Genomic DNA, 24,122 nt, shown 5'->3' on the forward strand with positions numbered 1-24,122 from the left:
CCACCAATCACTCACACATTCACACACATTCACACCCTGTACACTAGCACTATCTTACACCCTGGGGACAATTTACAATTTTTACCAAAGCCAATTAACCTACAAACTTGTACATCTTTGGAGCGTGGGTGGAAACCGGAGCATCCCCACAAACAGCACCCTAGGTCAGGATCGAACCTGGGTCTCTGGCGCTGTGAGACAGCATCTCTCTCTACTGCTGCGCCACTGTGGCAGAAGAATAACCACGCCTACCCATATCAGTATAACTGTGATATCCTCCCCTTGTTCCCCCCTGTTGGTTCCAGCACGCCTGAAGACTAGATGCAGTCAGTGCTGGGACGTGTGTACCATGTGCTATAATAAAAGACTCAGTAAAGGTTACAGTGTGTTAGACTTCACTCCTTTACATGGTGTCAGCAAGTGAGCCTAGCGCCTCCTGTTTATCGGTTTTTATTTCTCCCTTGTGTATCAGTGTTTAATTTCATTTTGTCATGGCATCTTCATGCCGAAAGCCATCTCCCCTTGTCTTTGACGCTGACATTGCGGAACGATGGGTTACTTTCGTGATGGACTTCAATCACTTCGTTAATATTGTGCACCGAAATGACCCAGATGCGGTCAAAGCCTCCCTTCTGTTGAACCTTGCCGGTCCAGACGCCATGAAACGGGCTCAAGCTTTCGTCTACACTCCAGCGGTCCTGGATGACAACGGCCAGGTCGTCGAGCCGGCGGAATCTGCCAATGACCCGGTATGTCTCTTGCGCAAGTTTGCGGAGATTTGTGACTTGCCCTCCAACCGCATATTGGAGCGGGCTAGATTCTTTACTCGTAAGCAGCAGCCTGATGAGCCTGTTGAGTGTTTTATCGCTGACCTGCGCTACCTTGTTCAGCGGTGCCGTTTCGATACCATGCGTAATCAACTCACCAGGGATATCTAGATCAGAAACTACGTGCAGATCTGCTGCAGAAGCCAGACCTCACTTTAACTCAGGCAATGCATGCCTGCCGTATCGCTGAAGTGGTTGTCCCGCCACATGGGCTGAGGGGGTCTGAAAACCGTGCCATAAATCTAACTGGCTTCGCTGTGCCCCGTCGCAGGCAGGACAATTTTCGCCCTCCGCCGCGTCCCGCTCGCACATCTCGTGTCCCGAATACCAAGAAGTGCCCCAACTGCAGTTATGTCCACTCCATGCAGTCCCAGTGCCCGGCATTTGGAAAGGCCTGTAACTTCTGTGGGAAAAGAGTGGTGAATCTCTGGAACTCCCTGCCACAGAGGGTAGTCGAGGCCAGTTCATTGGCTATATTTAAGAGGGAGTTAGATGTGGCCCTTGTGGCTAAGGGGATCAGAGGGTATGGAGAGAAGGCAGGTACGGGATACTGAGTTGGATGATCAGCCATGATCATATTGAATGGCGGTGCAGGCGCGAAGGGCCGAATGGCCTACTCCTGCACCTAATTTCTATGTTTCTAAATGAACCATTTTGCAGCTGTATGCCGCTCCCGTGGGAATGCTCCCCAACCTTCCAGACAATTCTTAAACAACCTTCAGCAGGTTGATAATGACCTCGATTCTCAGTCTTCTGTCGACACTGCCCCCGACTCTGAGCTCAGCGTTTCCATGGGAGACACCAGTATTTACACTCTCCTCCATAGTCGATCTCGCCTCCCCGATCCTTCTGTGCTCGTTACTGTGAATAACAAGTCCTTCTCTGCGAAGCTAGATACGGGGGTGAAAGTGAATGTTATGTCAACATCACTGTTCAACAAGATAAGGAATAATGAGCTGTTGACTGCTGATCGCTCTATACTACGTGCATATGGGGGAGAAGAGCTAACACCTGCGGGGAGGGCCACCTTCCATTGTGTGCTGCAGAAAGCATCCCGTGACCTGTCGTTCTTCATTCTGGACTGGACTCTTTTGAGTAATCAAGCCTGCCAGGACCTTGGTCTAGTGTCTTTCGACCGCACGGTCCACGAAGTGCGGGTGATGCTGAATCCACTCTCCGAGTACCCCGACCTCTTCGATGACAAATTGGGGAAGCTGCCTCTTGTGTACAAGATTGCTACTGACCCCTCTGTCACGCCTGTGATCCGTGCCCCACACAGGGTGTCATTCGCTATGAAGGACAAGGTGGAAGCCATGCTGAACAACATGGTTAAAATGGGAGTGTTGGAAGCCGTCAGCGATCCCACCGAGTGGGTCTCCACCATGGTCGCCACCATGAAGAAGGGTAAGAACGAAATACGGGTGTGCATCAACCCCAAGGATTTGAATATGGCTATAAAACGTCCCCACTACCCTATTCAGATTCAGAAAACATTATTGTCTGTCGTAACAGAAAATCTTCTTTTGACGTGGCTCAACATACAACCAGGACAATGTACTGATAAGCAGTCATACAACACAGATTTCTGCGAGCACACACAGTGTGTATAGATCTTAAAAGCAAGTATAAAGATTAGAAACTATAAAAATAGACAAGATAAAAGTTGTGGATACGTGTAAAGTGACAGTGCGTCAGGGTTAATTTGTCCCTTGTTCATTTTTTATTTAAGCTGTTTATGGCAATGGGTATGAATGAGTTTATGTGGATGTTTTTCTTGGATAGGGGGACTTTATATCGGCAGCCTGATGGCAGAAGTTGGAAGGACTTGTGCAGGGGGTGGGTGGGATCCTGTGTAATGAGGTTGGCTTTCCTTTTAACTGCCTGGGTGTGGAGTACTGATAATTGATTTTGAGTTTTGCCAGTTATTTTGCTTGCTTGATTGATGATCCGGGAAAGCTTTGATTTGTCTTTGACAGAGGTGAGGGTGAACCAGGATGTGATGTTAAAGGTGAGTACAGATTCTATGTGATTTATGGACAGCTTTTGAAATGTCCTGTCTGACATCAAAGCTCCTGAGTTTCCTCAGCAGGAACAGGCGTTGCTGTGCCTTCTTGTACACAGAGTCTGTGTGCTGGGAGAAGGACAGGCGGGTGTCAATCTCTGTGCCCAGGTATCTAAAGGCCTCTACCTGCTCAACTCTGCCCATTCAGCCTCAGAGGTTCAAAGAGAGGTTGGGGGGGAAGATGTTCGCCTCCCCCCACAACACAGCTCCTTGGTCTTGGAAATGTTAAGCTCCAGAGAGCTCTCTTTGATCCACAGCATCAGGGTGTTGACCTGCTGATAGTAGGCAGCCAGAGAAGTGTGATCCTTGATGTGGGCCACCAGGGCCATATCGTCTGCATACTTAAAAAGGGAAATGTCACTGTTATTGTTTGCTATGTTGTTTGTGTAGATGGAAAATAAAATCGGTGATAAAACACAACCCTGGGGGACACCAGTGTTTAAAATCATGTTCTTGGATTTAAAACCATTTACCACCACATGCTGAGGCCGGTCCTGCAGGAAGTCTTTTATCCACAGGATAAGTGATGGGTTGACTTGTAGATCCAGAAGGCGGTTGCAGAGGGTGACCGTGTTGACTGTGTTAAAAGCGGAAGAAAAGTCCATAAATAAAATCCGTGTGTGGGGGTGTGAGGAGTCCAGCTGTCTGCTAACTGTGTCCAGGAGAGTCAAACAGGCATCCTCCACCCCACGCCTTGCCTTATAGGCAAACTGGAGTTGGTCAAGCCTGTCCACCACCATAGCAGTGAGGCGATCACTTACCACCCTCTCCATACACTTGGAAAGAATGGATGTGAGTTCCACCGGTCTGAAGTCCTTCATCTCCCTGGCGTTAGATTTCTTCGGCACCGGTATAAGTGTGGACTCCTTCCACATCCATGGGACACAGCTGGAGTCAAGGAGATGCTGGAATAGCTGAGTGATGACATCACCCAGCTGAACTGAGCATTCCCTCAGCACCTTGCCCCTGAGCCTGTCCGGGCCAGAAGCTTTGTGAGGGTTGATGCGGCCCAGTATAGATGTAACCTTCCTTTTATCCACTGTGATTGATGAACTGCTGGTGAGGGTCCAGTCATTCTGGGGGTGTGTCCTGTCAAACCTGCTGTAATAATCTGAAGAAGGGTTTCGGCCCGAAACGTCGCCTATTTCCTTCGCTCCATAGATGCTGCTGCACCCGCTGAGTTTCCCCAGCAATTTTGTGTACCTGCTGTAATAGATGTTGAGTTGCTCAGCAAAGGTGGCGGGGTCAGAGCATTGGATCAGGGCTGGTTTCTGGGCTCTGCCCATCATGGTGTTAAGTCCCTGCCATGCCTCCCTTGCATTGCCAGTGGTGAATTTTTTCTCCACTTTGTTTTTGTAGTGGAGTTTGGCCAGCCTGGTCTTCCTTCTCAACTCACTATTATACTGTTTTACTCTGTGTTTGTCTCCCTGTAGGAATGCCACTTTTTTGTTGTTAAGACACTGCTTCAGGTCTTTGGTAACCCAAGGCTTGTTATTAGGGTACAGCTTGACCTGTTTTGTTGGTATAACAGCGTCCACACAGAATGACAAATAGGAGGAGATAGAGTCTGTCAGCAGATTTAGGTCTCCCTCACAACTTTGGAAAAATATTTCCCAGTCAGTGATCTCCATGCAGCCCCTTAATGCATCGACAGTCATCGTTCCAGACTTGAATAGTTTTTGTACACAGACTTGAATAGTTTTTATTATGCGGACTGTAGAAGATGTTGCTGCCCAGGTCGGTCAGGCCACAGTGTTTTCGGTCCTCGATGCCAGGAGCTCGTTCTGGCAAATACCTCTGGACAAACGCTCCTCAGACTTAACAACTTTTAGCACACCCTTCGGAAGATTCAAGTTTTTACGAATGCCATTCGGCATCAACTCTGCTAGCGAGGTGTTTCAGCGTTCCATGGAGCAACTGTTTGCCGGTCTGCCGTGTGCCATTATTGTGGATGACATTCTTGTTTATGGGAGAGATGCTGCTGAGTATGATCGCAACCTCCGACGGATTCTAGACCGCGCTCGCCAGATCAACCTAAAGCTGAACCCGTCCAAATGCAGGTTTCGTGTAGCTGAGGTGCCATATGTTGGCCACATTTTCACGTCCCGCGGGCTGAAACCTGATCCGCAGAAGACAAACGCTATCTCCGAGCTGCCTGCCCCGACTGATGTTACCAGCCTGCAGCGTTTCCTGGGCATGGTCAATTATCTGGGCAAGTTTATCTCAAACCTCAGCGAGTTGAGCGCGCCTCTGAGGCAACTGACGAAGAAGGACATCGCCTGGTCCTGGTTTCCCCAACACCAGCAGGCTTTCGATCTCCTCAACAGAAGCTGATCAGCACACCGACTCTTCGGTTCTTCAATCTGCAGCGTCCAGTTGTGGTGACGTGCGACGCTTCCCGTTTTGGACTCGGTGCTGCCTGCCTGCAGCTCTATGATGACGGCTCGCTGCAGCCCATTTCCTATGCCTCGCGGACTATGACGGACACCGAGCAGCGTTATGCTCAAATAGAGAAGGAGCTTCTGGCGGTTGTGTTTGCCTGCTCCAAATTCAAGGACTTCCTTTTCGTTGCCAGGTTCACTGTCGAGACGGATCATCAACCCTTGGTGACTATCCTCAACAAGCCAATCCACATCGCCCCAGTCAGACTGCAGCGGATGATGCTGCAGCTCCAGCAGTTCGACTTCAAGATCGTGTACATGAAGGGCACTGAGATGCACGTGGCTGACGCGCTGTCCAGAGCCCCCCGGTCCTCCTGTGACAGACATCCCTACGAACAGGAGGATTTGCAGGTTCTCAATGTCAATTTCGTTCCCTCCAAACAGCTGCAGTGCCTGGTTGAGCACACTGCCAACGACCCCGATCTGCTACAGCTTGCTGCTGTCATCAGGCGCGGTTGACCAGACAAGCGCACCTCGTTGCCTGCGGGTGTGCATCCCTTCTTTCTGGTTCGCGATGAACTGGTGCTCCGGGATGGGATCAGCATCAAGGGTCACAAGGTGGTCATCCCTGCTTCCCTGTATGCCTCGTACTACACCGCTGCCCACATGGGGCATCCAGGAGCCAATGTCTCACATGCCCAAGAACAATACTATTGGCCTGGCATGGCAAAGTACATTAAGGCCCATGTAGCCTCCTGTCCTGATTGCAACTCTCTTGCCCCTCACCAGCAGCGCCAGCCGCTTCTGCAACAGCCGGCCCCTGACATGCCCTGGTCATCGCTGGCTGCAGACATTTTTGATTGGCGTGGTAAGCAATACCTCATGTTGGTTGATTCCTACTCGAACTGGTTCGAAGTGGACCTTCTCCCTGCCATCGCCTCTGAGATGGTCATCAGTAAGCTGCGCCGACACTTCGCCACCTTTGGGTCCCCGGTCCGTTTACAGACCGACAACGGCCGTCAGTTCACCAGCGCAGAGTTCAAAGCTTTTGCTGCGAAGTGGAACTTCACTCATTTCACCAGCAGCCCAGAATACCCGCAGAGCAATGGCCTGGCCGAACGTGCTGTCCTCAGCGCCAAGACCTTGCTCGAGCAGTCTCGTCTCTCCAACAGTGATTTCTACCAGGGCTTGTTAAACCTCCGTAACATTTCCAGGGACAATACGATGCGATCCCCTGCTCAACGTCTGATGTCACGCGTTCTTCGCCCACCGATGCCAATCGCACAACAATCCTTGGTGCCAAAGGTCCTTCAGCCTGCTGCTGTCCAGCAACGGATTGCTCAACGGCATGAAGTTCAGCGCCGCTCCCACGACAAGTCCTGCAGCCCTCTCTCACCTCTACTGCCTGGCCAGGTCGTTCGCTTGCAGACTTCCACCGGTTTCTCCCGACTCGCAACCGTGGTCGGGGTGGACAATTCGCCACGGTCCTACTTGGTGGACTTTGAGGGGACTATCTATCGCCGTAGCTGCCAGCACCTGTTGGCTGTCAACGAGCCTAAGCCTCTCCCCCTGCGTCCACGCATGCTCCTCGGTTGCGATTCGAGCCTCCAACCACTAACTACCCCTCGACTCGCTGCGTGACCCCATCTGCCCGTTCGCCGCGGTCCCCTCACCCTGCTCCTCCGGGTTTCTCAACCCCTGTCCGCTCCTCCCCTTCCCGCTCTCCTCTCTCACCGCCTGCTCCGATCTCTCCTGCACAGTCCCCTTCCCCTGGCTCTCCTGTGCCGGTCGGCTCCCCTTACGCATTCCGGGCTGCGTCCCTGCCGGCGTTCTCCTTCCCAGCTGTTCCCGCTCCTCCTCCTCCTCTTCTTTCGGGTGGGGAGGGTGAGGGTGCCATGTGCACCCGCTTGGGTCGGATTGTCAGGCCTCCTGACCGTTACGGTGATTTCGTTTAGATTTGCAGGTTTTGTATAATCTCCCTGCCACTATTATATCTTTGATTTCTTAATTTTCTAAGGGGAAGGATGTAGATGGTTTATGCATGCAACCTATAATGTAGCTACCTCAATACCACTAACCACGCCTACCCATATCAGTATAACTGTGATATCCTCCCCTTGTTCCCCCCTGTTGGTTCCAGCACGCCTGAAGACTAGATGCAGTCAGTGCTGGGACGTGTGTACCATGTGCTATAATAAAAGACTCAGTAAAGGTTACAGTGTGTTAGACTTCACTCCTTTACACATACATTTATACGTTATAACTGGCGATTCCATTTTGATTTGTGTCGGGTAGTGTTAGCATACGGGGTGATCGCTGATCGGCGCAGACTTGATGTAAATATTTGGACCTCCGTATTTTATTACCTTTTTGGACAGACAGTATTTCAGGTTATCCTCTTCAAAAAGTGGCAGCTGAAGAAGAGCGGATTTAGATTCCCACAGGCTCTGCACCAACATCTGTGACAGCTTCATACAGTTCTCGATGGACTCCAGGCGTGGAGCGTGGATCCCTGACAGGGAAACAAGTTTAAATGAATGAAGATTAATACCTCGCATTCGAATCATTCACTGCTACCATCTGTCAACATTCTGCATTGCCAAACAAAGTTGGAGGAATTGCATTTCTCATTCATTAGCACAGTAAGGTCACTCACCACCCCGGGTGTTGGCCATCATCGTCAGCTGGCATCCAACATTAATCATTTCTTGGAGCAGGGTAGGACATTTTCGAATTACAAACCAATAATCTTTTGGAAAGAAACAAACAGTCCATTTAGTGCTGGGGGTAATTCTCAATCTTCAAGTAATTAGTGACACTCTCAAAAGCAATTTATCATACGTACAGCAAAAGAAAATGCACACTCCCTCTACATTTCAACAAATACTTTATTCAAACATATGAAACATTTTAATGCAGAAACCACCTATTTTAGAACTATTTATTCAATGGTTTATAAATTCAACTCCCACCCATTGAATCATATTTCATTTGCCCTCCAAGGACAATCCTAAAATGAACAGCATGGAATTAGGCCCTTCGGTCCACCACGACCATGCTGGTCATTAAGTATGTATCTATATTAATCCCATTTCTCCGGCACTGTGGCGCAGCAGTATATACAAACACACAACACACACATATTTATACTTATATACACACATACACATACATATATATATAAATACACACAAATACACATACATATATATACACACACACACACACACATATATGTACAATAGACAATAGGTGCAGGAGTAGGCCATTTGGCCCTTCGAGCCAGCACCGCCATTCAATGTGATCATGGCTGATCATCCACAATCAGTACCAGTATATCTCGAATCTCAGTATATCACACTGAACTTTTTCTTGTTTATTATATTGCTTAGGGAGCATTACGTTGGCATATTCTGTTGTGTTGCTGCAAATCAGAATTTCATTGTTCAGTCTGGGACATCTATCTATCTATCTACCTATACATAGGTAAAACTCTGATCTTGAGCTCTTCCCGTTTGCGGGGATTTTCTACTTGCGCAGAAAATGGTATACGATGGCGCTACGATTTTTCACCAGGTTACTCGCCGTTCCCCTGTGCTGCGAGTGCAACAAGTTTCGTTCCAATCGGTGGTATATTGTAAAAGTTATCAAGATTTTAAAATCTTAAAAAACGCGCGTGCGCAGTCAGCCCCACGCAGATTGGTCTCTTCTCCTGTCAGTCAATGGCAAGGCCGGGATGGCGACGCCCCTTCCTGCCCCACCAGCGCCGTCCTGCCCCGCATGATTCACAAACTCCTCTCTCTCCTCCTCACAGTAACTTGTCTATCGTCTCCCCCGCCACACCATTATGTGGATCCGGGGATAGCAAATCAATAGGTAACAAAGACTCTCAAATAATTGTGCATAGCTCTCAAATAATTGCTGATGATTTTTCGAAAGATTACTCTAGAGTGCAAAATAAGTGCAACTAAGGCAATTTCTGCTGATCAATTCATCTTCAATTGGCAGATGGAATATAGCGGAGCAGAGTACGTGGTCATACACCTTGGTATTATGCCTTAGAAGAAAGGCATAGACTAGTTTCAAAATGGGGTGTGGATACAGAAATCGGAGGTGAGGGACTTGGGAGCGCTGGTGCAGGATCCCCAAAATGTTAATTTGCAAGTTGAATCGTTAGTAAGGAAGGCAAATGCACTGCTAACATTCATTTTGAGAGGACTAGAATATAAAAGCAGGGATGTCATGGTGAGGCTTTATAAGGCACCGCATTTGGAATATTGTGAGCATATCTGAGGAAGGATGTGCTGGCACTGTAGTGGGACCAGAGGAGGTTTACAAGAATGATCCCAGGGATGATTGGGTTAACATATGATGAGCAGTTAACAGGTCTGGGCCTGTACTCACTGCAGTTCAGTAGGATGAGGGTGGGGGGGGGGGGGGGGGAGGGACCTAATTGAAAAATACCAAATATTGAAAGAAAGGCCTGGATAGAATGGATGTGAAGAGGATGTTTCTACTCATGGGAGTGTCTGGGACCAGAGGGCACAGCCTCAGAATAAAAGGACATACCTTTAGATAATGGATGAGGTGGAATTTCTTTAGTCAGAAGGTGATGAATGTGTCAAATTCATTACCACAGACAGCTGTGGAGGCCAAGTCATTAGGTGTTTTAAAAGCAGAGATTGCCATATTCTTGATTAGTAAGGGTGTCAAAAGTTATGGGAAGAAGACAGGAGAATGGGATGGATGGGGAAAGATAGATTGGCTATGATTGAATGGCAGAGTAGACTCAATGGGCCGAATGGCCTAATTCTGCTTCTATGACTTATGGACATACATGGATGGTCCCTGGGGAGCGTTGTAGAGCAGACCAAACTGGGAGTGCAGATAAATCATTTCCTGAAATTGGCGTCACAAGTGGATAGGTTGTTCATAGAAACATAGAAAGTAGCTGCAGGAGTAGGCCATTCGGCCCTTCGAGCCTGCACCGCCATTCAATATGATCATGGCTGATCATCCAACTCAGTATCTTGTACCTGCCTTCTCTCCATAAGGCCACAAGGGCCATATCTAACTCCCTCTTAAATATAGCCAATGAACTGGCCTCAACTACCTTCTGTGGCAGAGAGTTCCAGAGATTCACCACTCTCTGTGTGAAAAATGTTTTTCTCATCTCGGTCCTAAATGATTTCCCCCTTATCCTTAAACTGTGACCCCTTGTTCTGGACTTCCCCAACATCGAGAACAATCTTCCTGCATCTAGCCTGTCCAACCCCTTAAGAATTTTGTAAGTTTTGTAAGTTCAAAAGGCTTTTGTTACATTAGCCTTGATCAATCAGGTATTAAGTGTAGGATTTGGGATCTTGTGTTACAGATGTTGGAGAGGCTGCATTTCGAGTATTGTGTTCAGTTTTGGTCACCCTGCTAAAGGAAAGATGTTGTTAATGTTGGAAAGGGTGCAGAGAAGATTTACGAGGATGTTGCCAGGACGAGGGCCTGGGGTAGAGGGACAGGTTGGGCCCGCCAGAACTTTATTCCTTGTAGTGCGAAACTGAGGGGCAACCTCACAGAGAGGTGTACAAAATCATGAGGGGAATAGATGGGTGAAAGCACAGTCTTTTACCCTGGGCAGGGGAATCAAGAACCAGGGGACATAGATTTAAAGTGAGGGGGAAAGTTTTAATAGGAACCTAATGGGCAACCTTTTCCATGCAGAGGTTGGTGGGTATATTGAATGAGCTGCCAGAGGAGGTAGTTGAGGCAGGTGCGATAACATTTAAAACACACTAGGACAGGTATGATTATAGGAAAGGTTTGAGGACATAGGCCAAATATAACCACTTGGGATTAGCATAGATGGGGCATCATGGTTGACATGGGCAAGTTGGAACGAAGGACCTGTTCTGTGCTCTATGACTATGACTAACTTATCTGTGAATTGTGAACTTCTAATGTTAAAAGGCGAAAGTGTTATTTTACGTTTATGAAAGAACTGCAGATGCTGGAAAAATCGAAGTTAGACAAAAATGCTGGAGAAACTCAGCGGCTGAGGCAGCATCTATGGAGCGAAGGAATAGGTGACGTTTTGGGTCGAGACTGAAAAGTCTGAAGAAGGGTCTCGACCCGAAACGTCGCCTATTCCCTCGCTCCATAGATGCTGCCTCACCCGCCGAGTTTCTCCATCATTTCTATCTACTTTCATGTTATTTTAAGTGATATTTTAACTTGACATCATATTTGACAAGAACATTGCGAGCCAAAGAGCCTATTGTGAGCCTGCAGAAGTAAAAAATAAAATCTTAATTTACTTAATTTTGATAGGAATATTAAAAAAGGTAACGAAAGGGTGTGCGGATGTGGCAATTGGCATCCCTCGTTAACCAGGTGCAGAAGAAGATCATGGGAATTTGGCAAAATAAGTTTCAGACGCATTATCCTTTCTAGAATTGAGATTTTCTCTTGTCTGGGAATGTGACAGAGATAAGGAAGAGATAAGCCTGTTTCTCAGTGGAAAGTTACTGAATGCTGGATCACAATAGTTAACTCCAGAACGTCGGTAGCTATTGTGATCAAAAACACAACAGCAATGTCTGGATAGACCACCCGCGCCCTCTACCGCTAGTAGCTCGGATTGGCTCGGAGACGGGGCAGTGGCGCATTCTGCATGAAAGATGAGATAGAATAGTGTCAAGATGCCCTTGTATTATGTTTGACTTGCATTAACCATCTGTTGTTGAATAAGATTGACGTAAACAAAGAGTATGTTATGACTAATTAAATAATTGGTACCCATATAGTAGATAGTAATAACAGGATAATTATAGCGAACAAAAAAAAAAGTTGTTTACTGCACAGTATAACTGTCGGCTAATTCTGCTGGGAAGTCGGAGAACTGGTAAGCCGCTAACTGCCGCCATCTCTCCCTGATATCATGTAACAAAGTCTCTTGAAGCAAACCTGCGTAGTCTCCGCTTTTACTTTTCCTTTCATTTCCCTCTAAATTAATGTCTTCCCCAGAGCCTTAAAAAAAGGAACTGCAGATGCTAGTTTATACCAAAGATAGACCATAAAATGCCTAAAATGCAGGTCATGCTGCATTTCTGGAGAAAATGAATAGGTGATGTTTCGACTTGTCGGATGATGTTGAGACCCTTCTTCAGACTGATATTGGGGGAGTGGGAGGTGGGTGGGGGGAAGGAATAGAGGCAAGACCAGGACAACTCAGGACTGGCAACACATGACCTCAGCCAGGGTGGTTACCCGATCGGCTGATTGTTGGCTAGTGATGTTGTGATCCCATGAGGGATACATCATTGCATAGTGTTCAACTGGATAACCGACTTTTAGTGGGTATGCTATATTCTACCGACCATTATGCCTTTGCAAACTGGTTTTAAAGTACTTAACAAGCTGTAGTTACAGTTTACCAACCTTTCTGGCTTTAAAACAAAATAAGTGGAGTCTAATCCCTGAAACACTTTGAAAATCCGGGAATTTTTCTAACATATAGTATGTCAACTATATTTATGCTCCAATTCTAGTTCATGTTTTTTTTTTTAAGTTAAAGATTAGTTGTCTTCACTTCCATTCCAGAAACGTCGCAAAATAAATAGTTGCACCTCTGTGGGGAGAAACCACAGATCCTTCAGTTAATAGCAGAACGGTGGAGATAGGAAAAATCAATGCCATAATTTTGCGAGCATCTTTCAGCAAGGCCATTGCTGAGAGATGTCACAGAACTGAAGATCGTTCAACCAGGAGCCATTTGTACAAAGCCGGCACTTCACACTACAAAAGACTGCAAAAAGAGAGCCATTGTTTTGTGAATTGAAGGTTTAGGAAAGATGGATTGTCAAATGTTTTCATTTCTATTAGAAACGTAAAAGCAATTCACTCCCCATTCCCACCCCAACCTTTTCAGTTCTTTTGTGCTTATTCTCACCTTCTTCCAGATTTTGACTGATCTCTAGCCGTGAAAGATGCGCAAGGAGCAGAACTCTGGACTTCACACTGTATGGCAAACAAAATGGAAGTTCTTTCTTCTTCTCATTAACATTACCAAGTTCTCGAATAAGCTGCAATTTAAAGAAAAAAAATATCAGATAGTATAACGGATTAATGAAAAAAATTAGCAAGGAAAAAGGTACTATTACACACATTATTTATATATATATATAATATAAACTTATACATAAGTTATATGTATATATAACATATATAATGTATATAACATACATTATATAACTTATATGAAAAACTTTGAGGATTGAAATGATATGCATATGTATGTGTGTGTATATATATACACATACATATACACACACACACATATATATATTATATATATAATATACATATAAAATATTATATAATATATATATATATATATATATATATACACACACATTTATATATATATATACACACACACATATGCATATCATTTCAATCCTCAAAGTTTTTCATTTTAAAATCTCAAATAATGTTCACATTCAGTGAAATACTATAGACGCGTGTGTGTGTGTGTGTGTGTGTGTACATATATGTGTGTGTGTGTGTGTGTGTGTGTGTGTGTGTGTGTGTGTGTGTGTGTGTGTGTGTGTGTGTGTGTGTGTGTGCGCGCGCATACATGTCCAAGAAAAATAGGCACTATTATGTATATGTATATGTGGAAGAAAATATGAATATCCTTTCTTACTTAATTTTGATTGGAATTGAACAAGGTAACGAAACGGTCTTTGGATGTGACAAGTGGCATCTCTCGTGGACCAGGTGCAGAAGAGGCTCGAGGGAATCGGCAAAGTAAGATTAGACGTATTACCTCTTGTCTAGGAATGTGTTGAAGGGTGGATGGTAAATGTAAACATGAAATAGTAGACGGAGATAAGGAAGCTTGTTTCTCTCTGCAGTGTGTTACAGTAGACCACTCGCGCCCCCTAATGCTAGTAGCGTAGATACGTTGCAGTAAATGGGGGGTGTATGATTGGCTCGGAGAGGGGATGGTGGTGCGGTCTGCCTAAAAGATGAGATGGAATAATGTCAAGATGCTCTTGCATGTTTGACTTGTATTAATCACCTGTTGTTGAATAAGATTGGCATAAACCAAATGTATGTTATGACTAATGAAATAATTGGTACCCATGTCGTAGATAGTATATTTTCGTAGTTGTATCTAACAAAAAACAAAAGTTTTTTTACTGCACAGTATAACTGTCGGCTAATTCTGCTGTGAAGTCAGGGAACTGGTGAGCTGTTAACTGCGGCCATCTCTCCGTGATACCATGCAATAAAATCTCTTGAAGCAAACCTGCGAAGTCTCCGCTTTTCATTTCCCTTTAATTTCCCTCTAAATTAATTTATTCCACAGTTACCTTTTAATACCAGGACTTGACCAGAACTTAATCCATATGGAGACGCACACAACCACAGAACTGGTTTGGAGCGATTTGGGCCAAACGCAGGCAGATGGGACAAATGTACACAGGACATCATGGTCAGGATGGGCAAGTTGGGATAACTCAGCAGGTCAGGCAGATCTGGAGAGGTCCGAAGGGTCCCAACCTGAAACATTGCCCATCCGTGTGCTCCAGAGATGCTGCCTGACCCGCTGAGTTATTCCAGCACTGTCTTTTTAATCCATGTGGAGCTGCCACAAACCAATAAAATTGATATGATCTTCCTATGAATTCTTGTTCCAATTCCCATAGGCTAAGTAGAACAGTAAAACACTCCCTTCCAGCGGGACAATAGACACAAATGACCAAAGAAATATCACATAGGTAAATGTCAGAGAGACTGAAAAAGGGCCCCATCCTGAAAATTCACCTAACCATGTTCTCCAAAGATGCTGCCTGACCCACTGAGTTACTCGAAGGTAGACAAAAATGCTGGGGGAACTCAGCGGGTGAGGCAGCATCCATGGAGCCAAGGAAATAGGCGACGTTTCGGGTCGAGAGCCTTCTTCAGAAGAAGGGTTTCGACCCGAAACGTCGCCTATTTCCTTCAATCCATAGATGCTGCCATACCCGCTGAGTTTCTCCAGCATTTTTTGTCTACCTTCGATTTTCCAGCATTTGCAGTTCATTCTTAAAACACTGAGTTACTCAAGCACTTTGTGTCTTTTTTTTGGGAAATCAGCATCTGCAGTTCCTTGTTGCTTCATCAAGAGAGTGTTTTTCCGCAAGGTTATTGCACTAAAGCTTTGCCAGGGTCTGGGTGGTATGAAAACCTCCGCTACAACTGGCCTGTGGGTTCCTTCCTTCCCCTGAGAAAGTGACCTAACTTTCCATTTACCACTTTGTTCTGGTGTCATGCCCACCGCTCACTCTACTATCAAAATCTCAACTCACCAATGTAGGAATGAAACAGAGAATTACAAGCAGAAGTACATGCGTGCACAGTGTTCCTACCAGTGGGATTTCAACATTGTCCATAGGTCGCATGACTGCTTCCTTGTTACTGCGTGGATCAAACTCAAAGGCAGCCGTTAGCACCATTATCAGCCCTGGAAGCAATGGGGAAAAGGAGACGTTCTTCAGCACAAACAAAGAACTGCAGATGCGGGTTAACACACAAAAGGACAACAAAGTGCTGGAGTAACTCAGCAGGTCAGGAAGCATCTCTGGAGAACATGGATAGGTGACATTTTGGGTCGAGACCATTCTTCAGACTGGATGGGTGATGTTTCGGGTCAATAGCCTTTATCTGACTGGATGGGTGACGTTTCGGGTCAAGATCCTTCTTCAGATTGGGATCTTTTCAGACCAGCCGAAACGTCACCTATCCATGTTCTCCAGAGATGCTGCCTGACCCGCTGAGTTACTCCAGCACTCTGTGACATGTCATCTATCCATGTTCTCCACAGATGCTGCCTGACCCGCTGAGTTACTCCAGCACTCTGTGACATGTCATCTATCCATGTTCTCCACAGATGCTGCCTGACCCGCTGAGTTACTCCAGCACTATTTGAAACGTCACCTATCCATGTTCTCCAGAGATGCTGCCTGATCTTGTATTAACTGGAGTTTAGAAGGATGAGGGGAAAATCTTATAGAAACATATAAAATTATAAAAGGACTGGACAAGCTAGATGCAGGAAAAATGTTCCTAATGTGGGGCGAGTCCAGAACCAAGGGTCACAGTCTTAGAATAAAGGGGATTGAATCTTTTGAAGAGGTTACTCGGGAAATTGATGAGGGTAAAGCAGTGGATGTTGTATATATGGACTTCAGTAAGGCCTTTGACAAGGTTCCTCATGGAAGGTTGGTTAAGAAGGTTCAATGGTTGGGTATTAATGGTGGAGTAGCAAGATGGATTCAACAGTGGCTGAATGGGAGATGCCAGAGAGTAATGGTGGATGGTTGTTTGTCAGGTTGGAGGCCAGTGACTAGTGGGGTGCCACAGGGATCTGTGTTGGGTCCACTGTTGTTTGTCATGTACATCAATGATCTGGATGATGGTGTGGTAAATTGGATTAGTAAGTATGCAGATGATACTAAGATAGGTGGGGTTGTGGATAATGAAGTAGATTTTCAAAGTCTACAGAGAGATTTATGCCAGTTGGAAGAGTGGACTGAAAGATGGCAGATGGAGTTTAATGCTGATAAGTGTGAGGTGCTACATCTTGGCAGGACAAATCAAAATAGGACGTACATGGTAAATGGTAGGGAATTGAAGAATGCAGGTGAACAGAGGGATCTGGGAATAACTGTGCACAGTTCCCTGAAAGTGGAATCTCATGTAGATAGGGTGGTAAAGAAAGCTTTTGGTGTGCTGGCCTTTATAAATCAGAGCATTGAGTATAGAAGTTGGGATGTAATGTTAAAATTGTACAAGGCATTGGTGAGGCCAATTCTGGAGTATGGGGTACAATTTTGGTCGCCTAATTATAGGAAGGATGTCAACAAAATAGAGAGAGTACAGAGGAGATTTACTAGAATGTTGCCTGGGTTTCAGCAACTAAGTTACAGAGAAAGGTTGAACAAGTTAGGGCTTTATTCTTTGGAGCGCAGAAGGTTAAGGGGGGACTTGATAGAGGTCTTTAAAATGATGAGAGGGATAGACAGAGTTGACGTGGATAAGCTTTTCCCACTGAGAGTAGGGAAGATTCAAACAAGGGGACATGACTTGAGAATTAAGGGACAGAAGTTTAGGGGTAACATGAGGGGGAACTTCTTTACTCAGAGAGTGGTGGCTGTGTGGAATGAGCTTCCAGTGAAGGTAGTGGAGGCAGGTTCGTTTTTATCATTTAAAAATAAATTGGATAGTTATATGGACGGGAAAGGAATGGAGGGTTATGGTCTGAGCGCAGGTATATGGGACTAGGGGAGAATACGTGTTCGGCACGGACTAGAAGGGTCTGTTTCCGTGCTGTAATTGTTATATTATATGGTTATATGGGAGGTCATTTAAGACTGAGGTGAGAAAAAAACTTTTTCACCCAGAGAGTTGTGAATTTATGGAATTCCCTGCCACAGAGGGCAGTGGAGGCCAAATCACTGGATGGATTTAAGAGAGAGTTAGATAGAGCTCTAGGGGCTAGTGGAGTCAAGGGATATGGGGAGAAGGCAGGCACGGGTTATTGATGGGGGACGATCAGCCATGATCACAATGAATGGCGGTGCTGGCTCGAAGGGCCGAATGGCCTCCTCCTGCACCTATTTTCTATGTTTCTATGCTTCTATGATCTGCTGCATTACTCCAGCAGTGTCCTTTTGTGACGTACTTCAGTAATATTTAAGTGACACTTAATAAGTGACAAGAATATGGTGTTAAGTAAAGTGAAACATAAATCTGAACTCAACGGAATGAACATTTCACACCTGTGGGCATTTGACCTCCTAAAATTACAGAACAAAATGAAAAAGAAAGCACATGCAAGGTTTAAGAGGATGGAACAAAAAAAGAGCCTTTGAGAATTATAAAGGAGGGAGGAAATAATTTGTGGCAAATCCCAAAATGTTGCAAGGACTTGACAGCCTAAGCTACAGGAAATGGTTGGACAGGCTAGGACTTGTTTCCTTGTAGTGCAGGAGGCTGATGGGCGTTCTTACAGAGGCGAATTAAATCACGAGGGAATAGATAGAATGAATGCAGAGATCCTTTACCCAGAGTAGGGGAATCAAGAACCAGAGGACATAGGCTAAAGGTAAGATGGGCGAGATTTAAGAGGAACTTGAGGGGCACCATTTTAATTCAAAGGGTGGTGGGTATATAGAAAGAGGAGGCAGATACTATCACAGCATTTAAAAGACAACGACAGGTGTAGTGGCCATTTGGCTTGTTTTGTGTGGCATGTGTCTTTAAATTTTAGACTGCCCATTATATTGTGGGTGGGATTTATGACATATTTTTGTGTGCGTTTGGAGCTAAGTTTCATGCGCAGAAGTTAGTTTTTAGTTTAGTTTTGGACCAGCATGGAGAATGTTTACCCTTTGACCATGCGGAGTGTAACGGAGACACGAGGAGTTTTCTAACGTTTAAAGCGATAAGCTGGAGTTCGATGAAGATTATAGTAACGACTCGGAAGAAGTTTGGATATACCTTATTGTTTTTCATCAACAATAAAGAATTTATTCATCAAAAGACTGTGTTTTGGAAGATTTGTCTGTGAAGAAGCTCTGAAGGTGTCTGACAGTGAGCTCGCATGCGTACAAAGACATTCCCCTTAACCATGTAGTGTAGTGGCACCAAACGTGGTCAGGAAAAGGCCAGACGTCGGGCAGGTTCAAACAGTAGTTTTTATTCAGGTGTTACACGTAAGTTTGGTCCGCTAACGTAATTGTCATTGCTGCTGTAGCTGAGCGAGGGTGTTGTCTCGAGCTCAGCTACTTATTGACTCCCCAGATCGCAAGGTGAGATAAGCTTATGTAGCAGGACGTGACGTCACGTGCCAGCCTTCGTAGCTACTGACGAGGGTTCGACCATAAGTGGTCTGTGTATCAGCTGACGCCACAGTAGTCCATTTAGCAGCTAGAGGGAGTAGTCTCGTGAACGCTATAAAATTCTGCCGCATGGATAGGGAAGGACTCGAGGGATATGGGCCAAATGCAGCAAAATGGGACTTGCTTGTCATCTTGGTCGGCTTGGAAGAGTTGGGCCAAAGGGTCTGTTTCCGTGCGGTATGACTCAAATAAAAACTATTTGACAAATCCTCAAGAGTTCTGGGCTCTGCAATTATTTGTGTATTCCTCAGTATTGCAATGTCTCAAAGAGGAACTAACAATGCAAGAAAACAAACTCGTTGAAAGTATCAAACTTAGTTACTTACGTTTCATGTTCATATTGGGAGTCCTGTTCAGAAAGTGCATGTACAGCTGTGTTGTGTGAATAAGTATCTGGTCACCACTATATCGAACCGAGCGATACCACCATGTTCCCTACATCCAGGAAGTAAAAGTAAGTGCCAGTTTAATGCAATACACTGATCCACTGAGGTATGGTCTGGCCTCAGTATTCATAACAAACAAATTATTGAAACATATTAAAGCAGAATGACTTTCAAAATGAAACCAGACTTACCACAACCACAGGAAGAATCACCATGAATGCAAATCCATACACAGCCAAAACCTACAACATTTAATAAAGGCAAAATTATCATGCTTTTCTTGTTACATTTCCTAATGGCCCTAAAAATATGAAGTCTCTGATAATCTTCACAAATTATATTAATAAATATATTTAGAGCTATAAAATAAATGCCTACTTGTCCTTAACTAGAAAGTTTAGTTTACAGATACAGGACCTTCGGCCCATCGAGTCCGCGCCGACCAGCGATCCCCACACACTAACACTATCCTACACACACTGGGGACAATTTACAATTTTACCGAAGCCAATCAACCTACACACTTGAAGGTACACAAAAATGCTGGAGAAATTCAGCGGGTGCAGCAGCATCTATGGAGCGAAGGAAATAGGCAACGTTTCGGGCCAAAACCCTTCTTCAGACTGACAGGGGGTGGCGGGGAGAAGAAAGGAAAAAGGAGGAGGAGCCCGAGGGCTGAGGGATGGGAGGAGACAGCCCGAAGGCTGAGGAAGGGGAGGAGACAGCAAGGGCTAACAAAATTGGGAGAATTCAATGTTCATGCCCACAGGATGCAGACTCCCCAAGCGGAATATGAGGTGCTGTTCCTCCAATTTCCGGTGTTGCTCGCTCTGGCCATGGAGAAGGGTTTCGGCCCGAAACGTTGCCTATTTCCTTCGCTCCACAGATGCTGCTGCACCCGCTGAGTTTCTCCAGCATTTTTGTGTACCTTCGATTTTCCAGCATCTGCAGTTCCTTCTTAAACCTACACACTTGTACGTCTTTGGAGTGTGGGAGGAAACCAGAGCACAGTAGTGGTAGGTGGGGACTGAAGAGTGGACTTGGTAGTATACAAAGAGTAGTCCCTTTGGAACACAGAAAGAGAAGGAGGAAATAAATCTACTGATGCAATCTTGGACCACCATAAATTAGCCCAATAAGTCTACTGGTGCAATCTAGTTGGATCAAAATGCTGCAAAGATTTATTATTCATTCAAGTCAACGAAATTCGCAAAGTCATATTGGAACATACCAACATTGAGTTCTTCTGATCTACGATCCACGAAGGAAGGGCGATACCAAACGTTGTAGCTGAAACAAAGGAGTCACTGCCATTAGGTTAGCCATACAAAGCAATCTGATGGAATATGAGAGATCTGGGCATGATGCACAATAGTACATTGGATACCTCATTTCGTACTTAGGATGCATTTGTAGAGACTACAAATGCATTTGTAAAGACTGCCAACAGAATCACCAATTAAATGTGTGTAGATGCATTAATGACAACTCAGGAATACAGTGTAAATGCCTACCCTCTGCACTGGAAACCTGATTATCATCTCCACTGATACTCCAGAGGCAATCTTCTTCTTCTTTTCACGTCTATCTTGTTACAAATGTTGACCTCGCTGCCATTGTCCGCCCTGAAGAGGACACCAGCTTCCGGCGACAATCAGTGGGAGCCACTTGTCGCAATAGATGATGGTGGCGGCAGAATTAGCTCAGGATACTTCCAGATTCCAGCCCAGCGAAGTGGACGCTCCAGAGGCAATGAAGCAACTAGTGATCACACTGCTGCACAACCAGGTGCAGAGACATTTTAGGGAACCTGTCCACGAGATTTGAAGGAAAGGGTGTAGTTGCTCTGTGTCAATAGGCAATAGGTGCTGGAGTAGGCCATTCGGCCCTTCGAGCCAGCACCGCCATTAAATGTGATCATGGCTGATCATCCCCAATCAGTACCCCGTTCCCCTGACTCCGCTATTTTTTAAGAGCCCGATCTAGCTCTCTCTTGAAAGTATCCAGAGAACCTGCCTCCACCGCCCTCTGAGGCAGAGAATTCCACAGACTCACAACTCTCTGTGTGAAAAAGTGTTTCCTCATCTCAGTTCCTCATCACAGTTTAAGAATAAGGCTTACCCCTTATTCTTAAACTGTGGCCCCTGGTTCTGGACTCCCCCAACATCGGGAACATGTTTCCTGCCTCTAGCGTGTGCAAACCCTTGACAATCTTATACGTTTCAATGAGATACCCTCTCATCCTTCTAAACTCCAGAGTGTACAAGCCCAGCTGCTCCATTCTCTCCAGTCCCACCATCCTAGGAATTAACCTTGTAAACCTACGCTGCACTCCCTCAATAGCAAGAATGTCCTTCCTCAAATTAGGGGACAAAAACTGCACACAATACTCCAGGTGTAGTCTCACTAGGGCTCTGTACAACTGTAGAAGGACCTCTTTGCTCCTATATTTGATTCCTCTTGTTATAAAGGCCAATTTAGACGCCATTTAGATAGTAATCTGCCTTCCTGTTTTTGCTACCAGTGGATAACCTCACATTTATCCGCATTAAACTTCGTCTGCCATGCATCTGCCCATTCCCCCAACCTGTCCAAGTCACCCTGCATTCTCATAGCATCCCCCTCAGTTCACACTGCTACCCAGCTTTGTGTCATCTGCAAATTTGTCAAAATGTAGGGCTCATGGCTATACCCTGAACAGACAACTAGTGTGAGCTATTGCTAGGTACAAAAAGCACGAGTGCATTACGTTGAGAGATAGCCCAGAATCTAAAATGTTCTTGCATAACCTCCTGTTAGATGTCAGAGAAGCAGCATTTCTCCCTAGTCCCATTTTACCCAGAGTAGGAAAATCAAGAACCAGAGGACAAAGGTTTAAGATGAGAGGGAAAAGATTCAATCTTTGAATATGAGGGGGGGGGGGGGGGAGACAACTGTTTCAATCTGAGCATTGTAGGTATATGGAACAAATTGACAGAGGAGGTAGCTGAGGCAGGTACTATAATAGCATTTAAAAGACAGATTAATACATGGGTAGCAAAGGTTTAGAGGGATAGGGGCCAAACATAGGCAAATTGGCTAAAGTAGATGGAACATCTTGGTCGTAATGGGCTCAGTGGGCCGAACGACCTGTTTCCACATTGTATCTCTAAACAAAACTATCTAGCCAGCTGTTGAGAAATTCACAGCTCTTGGTCAGGAAAGGGAAGTGGGTGCATGGAACAAGCTGGGTAGTTGAGGCAAGTATTATCGCAACGTTTAAGGAACATTTAGACAGGTACATGGATAGCGTAAGTTTAGTGGGATATGGGCCAAAAAACAAGCAAGTGGGACTTGTGTAGATGGGGCATGTTGGTCGGCGTAGGCAGGTTGGGCCAAAGGGCCTGTTTCCACACTGTATGACTCTATAAGATGAAAACAAATGGCGGCAAAATACCTTGTGGACCATCTGGATTACCATATTCTTCCCAATTCTTACGGGACTCTTCATCTGTTAAACTGAAAGAGAATTAGCTGCAATATTAAAAACTGGCATCATTAACACTACAAAGGAACAAAGCAAACTATTAATGAGATATGGCGACAATTTACATGGTTGAGATTAACGAAAGGTTTGAATCTTTGACCCAATGAACGGGTATCATTATTATCACAGCAAAGCTAGTAAATTGTGTACAGACCAATGAGCACATTAATAGAATAGGAAATCAATTTAAAATGTCCATTCTTTTAAAATGACAATGACTGCAATATATTTATTAAAAATATACAGCTACAAATATTAAGGTTCAAATTGAAGTTTATCTTATAGAAACATATAAAATTATAAAAGGACTGGACAAGCTAGATGCAGGAAAAATGTTGGGCGAGTCCAGAACCAGGGGCCAGTCTTAGAATAAAGGGGAGGCCATATAAGACTGAGGTGAGAAAAAACTTTTTCACCCAGAGAGTTGTGAATTTGTGGAATTCCCTGCCACAGAGGGCAGTGGAGGCCAAGTCACTGGATGGATTTAAGAGAGTTAGATAGAGTTCTAGGGGCTAGTGGAGTCAAGGGGTATGGGGAGAAGGCAGGCACGGGTTACTGATTGGGGACGATCAGCCATGATCACAAGGAATGGCTGGGCTGGCTCGAAGGGCCGAATGGCCTCCTCCTGCACCCATTTTCTATGTTACCATAGCAGATGCTTCAATATCCTAGTCACTTTATTCCAATTACTGTTAATATTTCAACAACTTAGGTTCACTAGTGAAAAAATACACTCAGTCAAAGCATTTTAAATTATGTACAACGTGGATTCAGAGTGAGGCCCAACGCAAATTGGAGGAACCGCACCTCATATTTTGCCTGGGCAGCTTACAACCCTGCGATATGAACATTGATTTCTCCAACTTCGAGTAACCCCTCTCTCTCTGTCCCTCCTCCACCCTCGATCTACGACGAGTTTCACTGCCCTTCTGATTAATTTTGCTGAATGTATGCTCCTTGACCAATGTCACCTTCCCTTCAACTAACAATGAACCAT

At 45.3% G+C, this 24,122-nt stretch overlaps 1 protein-coding gene across 1 annotated transcript in view; it reads right to left on the reverse strand.

The window, feature by feature from the left end:
* The window catches only part of sec63 (SEC63 homolog, protein translocation regulator), a 108,132-nt gene that overhangs the window by 30,329 nt on the left and 53,681 nt on the right, over positions 1 to 24,122 (reverse strand). The window contains exons 5-12 of the mRNA XM_033021961.1: positions 23,036 to 23,097; positions 20,831 to 20,889; positions 19,791 to 19,841; positions 19,540 to 19,648; positions 15,680 to 15,774; positions 13,213 to 13,345; positions 7,927 to 8,019; positions 7,637 to 7,782 (exon numbers count right to left, since the gene is read on the reverse strand). Of these exons, the coding sequence (XP_032877852.1) occupies positions 7,637 to 7,782; positions 7,927 to 8,019; positions 13,213 to 13,345; positions 15,680 to 15,774; positions 19,540 to 19,648; positions 19,791 to 19,841; positions 20,831 to 20,889; positions 23,036 to 23,097 (748 nt within the window). The remainder of the gene's footprint in view (positions 1 to 7,636; positions 7,783 to 7,926; positions 8,020 to 13,212; positions 13,346 to 15,679; positions 15,775 to 19,539; positions 19,649 to 19,790; positions 19,842 to 20,830; positions 20,890 to 23,035; positions 23,098 to 24,122) is intronic.

The sequence above is a fragment of the Amblyraja radiata genome, chromosome 5 (genome assembly GCF_010909765.2).
Source record: "Amblyraja radiata isolate CabotCenter1 chromosome 5, sAmbRad1.1.pri, whole genome shotgun sequence".
NCBI lineage: Eukaryota > Metazoa > Chordata > Chondrichthyes > Rajiformes > Rajidae > Amblyraja > Amblyraja radiata.